The sequence below is a fragment of the Ursus americanus genome, chromosome 30 (genome assembly GCF_024610735.1).
Source record: "Ursus americanus isolate L20-20 chromosome 30, mUrsAme1.1.p, whole genome shotgun sequence".
Lineage (NCBI taxonomy): Eukaryota > Metazoa > Chordata > Mammalia > Carnivora > Ursidae > Ursus > Ursus americanus.
The window spans coordinates 5,714,046-5,725,728 of record NC_142156.1 but is presented as its reverse complement, the minus strand read 5'-3'; the positions used below and the strand labels follow the sequence as shown (position 1 = coordinate 5,725,728).

Below are 11,683 nucleotides of genomic sequence, written 5' to 3'. Positions count from 1 at the left end.
CTGTCCAGACCCAAGGCAGTGGGAGCATGGCACAATACCTTGTGGCTCCTCTTCTACTCTGAGGAATGTTGGACTTTTTTGTTTTAAGTCAAATACTTTTTTATTGAAGGAACTTTAGTGTGCCAGAGGTGACATTTAAACAGTGTTAATAGGCTTTATGCTTTTTTTTATTTTAAGATTTTATTTATTTGAGAGAGAGCACGAGTTGGGGGCAGGGGGCAGGGGTGGGGCAGATGGAGAGGGAGAAGCAGACTCCCTGCTGAGCAGGCAGTCCAGTGCAGGTCTGGATCCCAGGACCCTGAGATCATGACCTGAGCCAAAGGCAGACACTTAACCTACTGAGCCACCCAGGCACCCTGGAATGTTAAGCTTTTAACTAAATTCTTATCACCACCAAATCTTTCATGAATTTGTCTTAGATTTATTTTCATAGCTCTTAAAATATTTGGATCTTCCAAAGGCATAACTTATGTATTTAATAGACTGCTACAAAATGCTTTCAGCATGTCAGGACTAAAGAAGAACAAGGAGAAGTGTGATGCAGTTCTTGGGCCAGTGGGCAGCAGAGAGACCCGTGGAGATGAGACTCAAGGGTGGCAGTTTCCTGCAGGCCTGGAATCATCCATGACCTGATTGGTTCTGTGACCTTAGTCAGGTGGCTTACCTTGAGTGAGCACAGGGACATGAAATTTTTTAAAATTTTATTTATTTAAAAAGTACTTAATTGTGCCACAGCCATGAATTAATCTAAGAATTTTATAAAATTTAACCAATTTACTCCGTATTGTTTAAAGTTCTCCATCAACTTTAACTTATGTAATATTGAGTATTCCTGTTTTATACTTGAGTCAACTGAGCACAGAGATGGTGGGTCACATGCCCACAGTCACACAGTAAGAAGCTGAAAAGAGAATGTGTGCAAAGCGCTTGTCACAGGCCTTCCTCCCTAGTAAGAGCCAGACGCAGGCTGTTATTTTTGGAATTGTGCTATCACAGGGAGCTAGGCGCTGCTGTGGGTGTTTAGAGGGAGGAAGGTGAGAGCCTGTTGAAAACTATTTCCTGGTTTGAAACCTAAATTTCATTTTGTTCTGAAGATCTCACGTGTGTTTATCCCCTGAGAGTACCTAGTGCCTTTTCTTTGCAGTCCCTCCATTGGGTCCTCCTAGCTGCCCCACGAGGTTATCTCCAGGGCTCAGAGGGTAAGGCCATTTCCAAGGTCATAGAACCAGTATTCTAGGCACTACCCTACTCTGCTTTGTACCACCAGCTTCCCACCCCCAATCCCCCCAGTCCTGTACACTCAAGCTCAAAGCTTCTGACTCCAGACCTAGGGCTCAGGTGGCCTTTCTGCAGTACCACTTGTATGGCTCCGTTACAAACTACTGATCCCTCACATTTTGAACTTGGTCGAGGGATGTTATTCCTCACCCTGTTTGACATCTGCCTCCCACCTGGTTGCTGGAAGTTCCCCCAGGGCTGAAGTGGGGTCCATGTTTTGGGTGTCTAAAATGAAGGCACTGCTGGTTGCTTCTCCATAGTCAACACCAAAAATTGCACTGAACACCACCTGGGAAGGGGGGTCAGGAGGCCTGGGGGTGTCCTGTGCTCCAAGCTCTCCTCTCTTCTGGGATTGCTTCTGGGAATGGGGAACAGGGTGTGGTGTTGGGCACTCTCCGGCACAGATGGCAGATCCTGCGGGCCCTCGATGACGGAGGCTGTGACTGGAGGCCAGGAATGCTGCTGGGTGGAATGTGAGTGAATGGATCCTTTGAGCCACTCTCTGAGGCCCGAACCCAGTTTTCCGAAGCTCTTGAATGAACATCTGTCCTGGCTCATTCCCGTCGAAGAAGGCCCATTGACCAATGTGGCCTTGTGACTCAGTGGCCGTGGGCCCAGCATTCGGGCCCAGCCCTCTGCACTTCTGGTTTAGGGCCTGTGACATGAACGCAGTGCCTTGCTTACACAGCTTTTCTGAATATCACTGCGATCCTCTGAGGATGGTCTGGCCCAGTTTTTAGATTAGGTGGATACCCAGGATCATGTAGCCAATGAGGGCTCTGGAAGCCCAAAGCAGCTCTTCCATTCCTGGTGACCACACTGTTCTCTGTTTCACCAGACCAGACTGTGAAATGGGGAGAACTATGTTGTGGGACTTTTGGGAAAATGGGCATGCTCTCAGAGAGGCTGTCTTTTTAGACTTACACAGAGGACTTTGGGAGTTGTAGACATTAAGGAATTTCACTTTCAATTCCACCAGCTGCTTGACTTGAGTACTTGTCATGTAGCCCAGAGGAGACTGTCTATGATTAGGCCCATTCACTTTTTATTTATTTTTTAAAGATTTTATTTACTTAATTTAGAGAGTCGGGGGAAGGGGCAGAAAATCTTTTTTTTTTCTTCAAGGTTTTATTTATTTATTAGCGAGAGAGAGCACAAGCCAGGGGAGAGGGAGAAGCAGACTTCCTGCTGAGCAGGGAGCCCGACATGGAGCTCCATCCCAGGACTCTGGGATCATGACCTGAGCCAAAGGCAGACTCCTAACCAACTGAACCACCCAGGTGCCCCCAGGAGAGAGAATCTTAAGCAGACTCCGTCTTGAGCCCGACTCACAGCTCAATCTCACAACTCGAGATCATCACATGAGCTGAAATCGAGAGACTCTTAACCTACTGTGCCACCCTGGTACCGTGACCCATTTCACTTTTTAAAGTTAAAATTTGTATTAGAGAATATATACAAAGGCTATACTAGGTTATGTTAGGATATATACTTAAGTGGAAATACATGGTGTACTTGTAGCAATTCTTACATGTAATATTTATCCCTGTAATTCAAAAATCAAAAAGGCAAAATACAGTATGGCTTAATACATTTCAGGGTACACATACTAGTATATAAGATTTTTAGAAGTTTACTTTTTTTTAAATGTACCATTTTTAAGTTGAGATCATTAACTTTAATTTGGGAATTTGCTCTTATCTATTCTACATTGCTATATTTTGATAAAAAATAAGTGAATAGGGGCACCTCGGGTGGCTCAGTTAAGCGTCTGCCTTCAGCTCAAGTTATGATCCCAGGGTCCTGGGATCGAGCCCCACATTAGGCTATCTGCTCAGCAGGAAGTCTGCTTCTCCCTCTCCGTCTGCCCCTCCCCACCCCTCGTGCTCTCTCTGTCTCAGATAAATAAATAAAATCTTTAAAAAAACAAAAAAAGTAATCGGATTATTCTAGATAGCCCTGAGTCATACAATCTGAAGCAAGACAAGATAAACTTCTATTCCTTATCGTATCATTACAGAGAAGGTACTACTGTTGCCTTAAACTGAGTTCAGTTAAGCCAGTCAGTGTTCCCTATCCCTGAGCTGTGGCGATTAGATGAGGGATAGGCACGTGTCCTAGTATAAAGAGATGACACATGAAGGAATGCCGCCTCCTCACTATTGAGCAGAAGCTACCAGAAGAGTCTTGTATGGTTGTGTGGAGGAAGGAGTGAGCCTGGAGCTGCTGCTGTGAGGGGCTGTAGCTTGAGATGAAGCAACCACAGGAAGGAGGACAAAGAGAAGAGAAAAGACGAAAATAAGGCTGCTATTCCTGGTCAACCTTTGGATCAGACATCTCCTGAAGCTCATTTGCCTATGAATTTTTTTAAGCTATAGGAGCCACTAAATGCAGTTTTGGGTTCAGCCCATTTGAGTTCTGTTCCCTGCCACTTAGACCAAAAGAGTCTTACTGTTATCCTTGATGTAGGGATAAAGAAAATATAGTTTGCCTACTCTTCGTTGGCTGCTGGGCACCAGCTGTCTACCTTCTGAACCTCCGCTCTCCTCTTATTACAAATAAAGGCTCTGACATCTGGGCATACTCACAGCCAGTGCTGACAGATTTTCTGAGCACACGCAGTTGTATATTTCAGGGTCCAGGAGAGGGGACTTCCCTGGGGCCTGTGTGAGCACCTGGAGCTAAACTTTCAGGAATTACCCCAGTAGGATGAGTCTCCAGGTTGTCCATACATTGCTGTAGTCCTGGCTAAGCATCTCCTCGACACCTACAGCAGCCAGTCTACCTGGACGTTTCACAGCATTGCCAAAGGCCTCTCACTATTCCAGGGAGCCACGTAACTCTGCGGGGCGTTCCTTTGGACCATTCATTTGTTCACTCATTCACTCCTGCTTGCTGACTGCAGTCTAACCACCCTATTCTCTGAGTCTGCTTCTCTTTCTCCCAGATCCCCACAGAGAAGCTTCCCTATTTCTACCTACTCCCCACCCCCCACCGGCACCCTTGCCCCCAGCATTTTCTATACCTCACCCTGCTTTATTGTCCTTTTCACACACGTGTTCTTCTCTACTGCAATGTAAACTATTGATCCAGGTCTTCATCTCTTGTTCACTACCAGATAAAGAGCTCTGAAATTTGAAGTAAAAAAAATATAACATTGAGTGCTTACTATGAGCTAGAAGCTTCAGAGACAGCTCACTGTACTTCAAGTAATTTTTTCTTTTCTTTTTCTCCTTTTTTTTTTTTTTTTTTGAGTAAGCTCTACGCCCAGCATGGGCTTGAACTCAACCCCAAGATCAAGAGTTACATGGTCTACTGACTGAGCCAATCAGGCACCTCCTTACCAAGTAATTATTGACATTCTGATTTTTCAGAAGAGGAAGCTAAGGTTCTGAGAAGTTAAGCAATTTTGCACAGGAACACCCAGTTATTGAGGGGCACAGCTACGAAGTGAAGTCTCCCGGGCCATGTTCCATGGGTTAAATTAGGTAAACTCCCCTGCTGCAGCCACTGTTGTGGGAAATATTCAAGACAATAATGGATTTGCAAAGTGCTTTGCAAACTACAAGCACCATCACTCCTGGCTTCCATCTACTAAGTACTTCCATGTGTCAGATGCTTAGCACATATTGTCACACTACAGTCTCAGAACAACTTCCCTAAGGAGGTATATTTTCCAGTATTTCCATTTTGCAGATGAGGAAATGGGCTGAGAGAGAAGTGATTTGTTTAAGGTATACAGTGACAGCAGAGATTTGGATCCTGGTTGGTCTTGTGTAAGAAAATTAAAAGTTGGGGCCTCAAGGCCTTAACTTGAGAAACATTTACTCTCCCAGAGATGGACACCCAGGTGCTTCTTACCTGTGCCTCACCCCCACCCGAATACCTCTGAGATAAATATCACTGTACATGTGCTCTTACAGAACTGAACGTGTTTGGGATCTAACCCTAGGACCAGAATTATGAAGTCAAAGGGTTGTGAATACTTTGCCAGCCTTGAGGCCTCACATCTGCTCCCCTTGTGTCTGACTCCTCTTTCCCTTCCCTGGGATAGGCCCACATCTCCATTCAAGGCCCACTCTGCCCCTCCTACGAGCTGGAACTAAAAACCCACCACTGTCTAGAGCCATTGAAGAGGAGGAATGTCCTTCTAGACCGAGAGTTTAAGACCAAAATAGCCTGTGCCCACTCCCATGTCTGCTGTTGCCCTGTTTATGGAAAACCAGAAGCCTATGGAATGTGAAGACTGCAGAGTGAAATCTTCAAGAATGTCTGGGCCATGTGGCATTAAGGAAACGGCTGGTGAAATCACTCAAATCTTAGAACCCCCCCCAAATCTTGGGGCCATGCCTTGGGCCCCTTAGCAGCCTGTCCCAGGCTCTGCAGCTCGGGCCTGGCTCTTCCAGTCTTTTCCTGTTTCTGGGTCTGTCTCCTTCAGGTCTACGGGGAGTATCAGATGAAAACGTGGTTGCGGCTTATAAACTATAAACTACTGGGCTCAAGTGAGGAGCTAACATTATGGCTCCAAGAGTTGACATTCCCTGGGGTGAGAAGTAGCCTTTTGGGAGCTAAGTCCATTTAGATACAATTGGTCCCTGTCTCATGATACAAGCTGTTATTGGTAAGAGCTAAATTCAAATCCTGCCTCTGTGACAGCTATGGCTAGGGCCTTAGGCAGCTGATTTCACTTCCCTACACTTCAGTTTAACTGTAAAAATGGGACAAAATTGTGTCTACCTCATTGCACAAAGATGATAAGAGATGTGACCAATTTGGAAAACAGCTTGCCAGTTCCTCAGAAGGTTAAACAGTTACCATATAACCTAGCAATTCCCACTCCTAGGTATTTACCCAAGAGAAACCAAAATATATGTCCATACAAAAGCTTGTACCTGAATGTTGTTTCCCCAAAATGGAAACAACCCAAATGACTATCATTGACAAATGGATAAGTAAAATGCGGAATTCACATTTGGTAGAATATTATTCAGGCACAGAAAGCAATGAAGTACTGATACATACTACAACATGGATGAACCTTGAAAACACGCTGAGTAGAAGAAGCCAGACACAAAGGCCACATGTGGTATGATTCCATTTATATGAAATGTCCAGAAAGGGCAAATCTATAGAAATAGAAAGCAGATTTGTGGTTGCCAAGGGTGGGGAGTGACTGCTAAGGGATAGGAATTTGTTTTAGGGGTGATGAAAATGTTCTAAAATTAGGTTGTGGTGATAGTTGCACAACTCCACAAATATGCTGAAAACCATTGAATTACACACTTTAAACGGGTGATTTTTGTGGTAGGTTAATTATGTCTCAAGCTGTTGGGGAAAAGATTACAAGAGAAAGTAGGTAGAACTTGGGACAATGAGTAGCTCAATAAACGTTGGTCATTATTCTTATTAAATTGGTCTCCCAAGAGCTAATTTAAAGCCCTACAAGAGGCGGAACTTCTAACTCAGCCTGGGCCAGTCCCCGAATCCCGAATCTATCCTGGGTCTCCTCAGAGCTTCTCATAAATGAATGGGTGAAACTATCCCTACCCATATCTCTTGGGTCTCCAGAGGCGCCAGGGGTTCAGGAGGCAGATGCGGAATCCCCAGCGCACTCTCTCGGCCTCTGACTGAGCGGCGCTGCAGGTGACCGGCGGGCGGGGGCAACCCGGAAAGGCCCTGGGAGCTCTTTCAGGTAAGCTCTCTTGATTGACAGCCCGGGGGGGGAGGGCTCCCAGTGACGGCTGCCCCGCCCCCTCACGTCGAGTCGGTTGGCGCCAGTCTAGGGGAGGGGGGCGGGCCCTGGGGTCGGCGGCGCCCATTGGGCGTGGGGGGAAGCTCCCGGGAGGGCCTAGGGCCCCGCCCCTGGCCTTGCGGTGGCCAATGGGCGCGGTGCGTGGGCGGGGCGTCGGCGGCGTCGGCGGCGGCCCGGAGGCTGAGGCGGCTGAGGTGGCTGAGGTGGCCGCTGGGGCTGAGGCGGCGGGCGCGGCCGGGATGGCGAAGAGCCGCGGAGAGAACGGGCCGCGCGGGCCCGCGGCCGAAGGGAGTCTGTCGGGGACCCGGGAGAGCCTGGCCCCGGGCCCCGACGCCGCAGCCACCGACGAGCTCAGCTCTCTCGGCTCGGACTCGGAGGCCAACGGCTTCGCCGAACGCCGCATCGACAAGTTCGGCTTCATCGTGGGCTCGCAGGGCGCCGAGGGCGCGTGAGTAGCGCCGGGGCTCGGGACTTGGGGCCGGGGCTGGGCGCGGAATCCGCGCGGGGGGCCTCGGCGCGGACAGAGCCACCCTCTGGACGGACGGACATGTTCCCCTCCCAACCAGTGACCAGCGACCCCTCCCCTCCCTGCCCTACCCCCACCTCCTCCCCAGGCCGACTGACCCGCCCCTCACTCACGAGCCCGCTTCCGACCTAAGGACCGACAGGCCAACCCTACCTCCCCCCTGCCCCCGCCCTCCAGCCACATTGACCCGCCCCCAGGAAGCGCCCACAGTGCCCTCCTCCCAACTGCGGGACAGAACGACAGACACCTGGCCCAACCCCACTGCTGCCACCACGGCCTTGGGCCTGATTGTGCCACCCCTGGGAGGCTCACAGATGGCTGCCCCTCCCCCGACAGATATCCTTTCTACCCCCATCCCCCAAGACCCGCAGACGCCCTTCCTCCACCCTGCTACCCCACACCAGGGAGATACCTTAGGCAGACAGACTTCAAAGGGACAGACTGACCTGCCCTCATTCCACTCCTGGACAGACTGACCCTTACCTCAAGACACGCAGACTTCTGGGTGGACTGGACTGACATTGATCAGCTCCCTCCCAGACAGTCCCACCCTGGGGTGGATAGTCCCTTCCCTTCACGGAAGGGTCACAGAGTGCTCTCCTCCCCCTTCAGAGGCAGATTTCTCTGTCACTGGCAACAGGTGGGCAGACACTCCTCCTTCCCAGTACCCACAGGGTGACTGACAGTGCCTCACCTCCAGGACAGACCGTTGGCTGTCTCTGTGTATGCTGTGGAAACACCTACCTCCTCCCACTACACAGACTCAAGGGGGCAGTCATGGAGACAGCAGGGTCCCTGCTGGTAACACACCCTGATACCCCACCCCCAGAGCATCCAGGACCCAGCTAGCAGGCAGAGAAATGTGAGGCAGTGAGGCAGCATCTTCTCTCCAATCTGGGTTATTGGGCAGCCACACTGCCCCACAGAACCCTCTGAGCGTGGTTCTCACAGAGATCATATATGTGGGCTGGCAGTCCCCTTAAGAAGGATAGACTCCAGACCCCACTGCCATCCCAGCTGTCCTGTCACATGAGACTAGTGTTCTGCAGAGAACTGACAAGCCTTCCTCGTGATGTGCCTCCCCTTCAACAGAGAGCCTCACACAATTACCTGTGGCGGCCCACAGGACTCAGCCAGGACCCTACTCCAGATAGTCCTTTCTCCCCTTCTCTGACTGTCCAAGGCTCCGCCAGCCTCTCTTCTGACTTATGAAGGTGACTTGACCAACTGTTAAGAACCCCACCCCACACAAGCAGCCCCATAAAGGTCACTTCCGGGATTTTACCCAGTCCTAAAGCCTCATATTTACCAGGCCTGCTTCTCCTTTGGAGAAATGTAGCTCCCTCCTCTGCAGGAGAGTTCTCTCCTACCCACTGGATCTGTCTCCTCCAGCCTCTTCCCACTTGCTCACAGCAGCTAAATCTTGTCCAGTACAGGACATAGAGAGCACCCCTTATTCTGATGCCTCACCTTGATTTGATGCTTTGTCACAGCTCCCCCGGGATTAGCTTGCGGAAAAACCAAAGGAGACTTAGGGTATGTTTTTTGAATTGAGGAGCAGTCATTAGGGATCAGGGCCTTGAGAGGGATGGGGTCTTGAGAAGTGGGAAAGGAGTTCTCAGTTGCATTTGTGGGTTCTTGGAAGAGCTCAGATTTGCTGGTGAATTCTAGGAGATAAGAATTCCTACTACATTCTTACAGGCAGTTAACCAGATATCGGGGTACAGTGCAGTGTGATACAGTGGGAAAAGGCCAGACTTAGGGAAAAAAATCACACTTGTTGGCTGTGTGACCTTGGGCAAGATCCTGAATCTCTGAGCCTGTTTGCTCACCATAAAGGGCAACACTAACATGTACTCCCAAGAATACTGTGGGGATTAAATGAGCTCAGGTATATGAAGGTGCCTAGCACAGTAGTGGCCTAGAAAGTGGCCAGGTAGTGGCCTAGAAAATGTTAGTTTCCTGTCTTTTCCTTCTAAGGGTCTGAGAATTGATGAGAAGAATGAGGGCATACCTCTGGTATTTATGAACAGAGAGACGCCCCAGTGGGAGCACCTCCCTTTGGCTGTATTTCCCCACCAGGCAGCCAGACATCTGTCTTCCCCGCACTCCAGCCACAAACCCAGGCTTTGCAGATGCCCTCTACATCACTGGTGTTTATAGAACTGGGGCTGAGGTGGGATCCCAGGTTCCCTCCTCCTCTCTCCCTGCCTCACTTTTTTGACCCTGTTGATCAACCTAAAATCTCTGGTGTCTGAAAGCTTGGCTGTTCCCTGCTTAGTTTATATTGTGGTTCCAAAGAAGCCAAAAGTAAGTCCCTGCCCAAGGCCAGAAGAGGGGAAGTTATGGGAAGTTTCAGGGTGACTGCCCTACAGCTAATCTCGTGCTTAAGGGCTAGGAGTCCATGTGCTATCCCAGAGAAGTGAAACATTAGCACTGATGGCTGCAGTGGAGAGGGCAGGGACTCTGGCTCCAGATTAAAGGTCCATTTCAGCCACCCTGGACCAAAGGTTGTCTCAAGATGGTCAGTTTTGGCAGTTGGCAGGGGCTTAGGGGGTAGGAAAGAAAGCAGATGAGAGGCTACCCTGCTCGGGTGACTGTTAGGTGCCTGGCATGAGTAGATCATAAAATCGTAGACTGTTGAAACTGGAAGGGATCTTAAATTTATTTATTTATTTATTTATTTATTTATTTATTTATTTATTTATTTATTTTTAAAGATTTTATTTATTTATTCGACAGAGATAGAGACACCCAGCGAGAGAGGGAACACAAGCAGGGGGAGTGGGAGAGGAAGAAGCAGGCTCATAGTGGAAGAGCCTGATGTGGGGCTCGATCCCATAAGGCCGGGATCACGCCCTGAGCTGAAGGCAGACGCTTAACTGCTGTGCCACCCAGGCGCCCCATGGGGATCTTAAATTTAGCTCTTGCTTTTACAGATGAGGAAACTGAGGCTCAGAGGGGAGAATCACTTGCTTAAGATCACACAGCATATTAGTTGGAGGAACCAGGACTTGAACCCAGGGTTTCTGACTCCTGGGTCAGGAAGTTTTCACTGCCTTCACCATTCATTAATATGGACTATGGCCCCAGCAGAAAATCAGGTGCTGGATAGGTAGAACAGAAGGTTCTCAGCAGGAACCTGCCTGCCCTCATCTTCCCTGACTTAGCTCAGTAGTGTAGGAGGCTAACAAGGACGGACCAGCAAGGGTAAGAAGACGCTGTCATCACTGGTTTATCAGACTGATCAGCTTGAGGGCTGGGACCAGACTTATTCAACTTTTTCTGTTCAGGCCTGCAGAGAAGTAAATGCTCATTTAGTATTTATTTACTGAATGATATTTACTGACAGACATTTCAAGTGAGAAAGCCGAAAGTGACCCTAGAGATGGCTGCTATCATACAGATAGGTACACTGAGGCCTGAGAGAAGTGGTTAGCCTCACCTCTTCTGTCTGTTAGGATCAGAGCCAGAAACTGAACCCAGAACTCCTGATTCCCAGCCCTAGGCCCTTTCCACTTCTTCACCTTGTCTGTCTTTTGAGCCTGTTCTACAGTGAGCCTGTGATAGTCCCTGCCTGTTCATGAGCAGTAGCCAGTAAGTGAGGAGAGACAAGAAAGCAACCAGCCAGCGAAGGGTCCTGCGGCTGGCATGGACACAGACAGAGGTGCTGGCAGCATTAGTTCTTTTGGCTTGGCTGGGGGCTGAGCTGGTTGTTGAAGGCCACTAAGGACCAGAAGAGGAAAAAGAAGTGTACTCAGCAGGGAAGGGTGGGAAGAATGATGTTACCATGCCTGTCACTTTGGGATAGGAAGAACAGATCTATATGGGGAGGTTCCTTCTGTAGCATAGAAGAGGTGGTCAGGAAGGGAAAGAAGGATACCAGGTCTCCTGGCCCATGGGAGATGGCCTGAGAGAAGTGGGTTCCTGACTTCCCTCTTTTCCCATGTGATTACCAGGACTGGCCTCCAAAGGCTGGAGCTTCCCACCCAGTTTTAGTTGCTCAGTGCTGCAGGCCAGATGAGGTGAGGAGCTATGCTTTCTGGGATCCCGTGGGTGTTAGCTTCCTGCTAGGGGAGAGAGCTGGGTCCAGAGAGAAACATCTGGAACAGTAGTATTGTCTTCTG

General features: G+C 49.3%; 1 protein-coding gene across 1 annotated transcript in view; it reads left to right on the top strand.

The window, feature by feature from the left end:
- Positions 1-7,143: 7,143 nt before the first annotated feature.
- The window catches only part of TBC1D10A (TBC1 domain family member 10A), a 30,283-nt gene continuing 25,743 nt past the window's right edge, over positions 7,144-11,683 (top strand). The window contains exon 1 of the mRNA XM_045791338.2: positions 7,144-7,478. Coding sequence (XP_045647294.2) covers positions 7,159-7,478 — 320 coding nt within the window. The 5' untranslated portion in view covers positions 7,144-7,158. The remainder of the gene's footprint in view (positions 7,479-11,683) is intronic.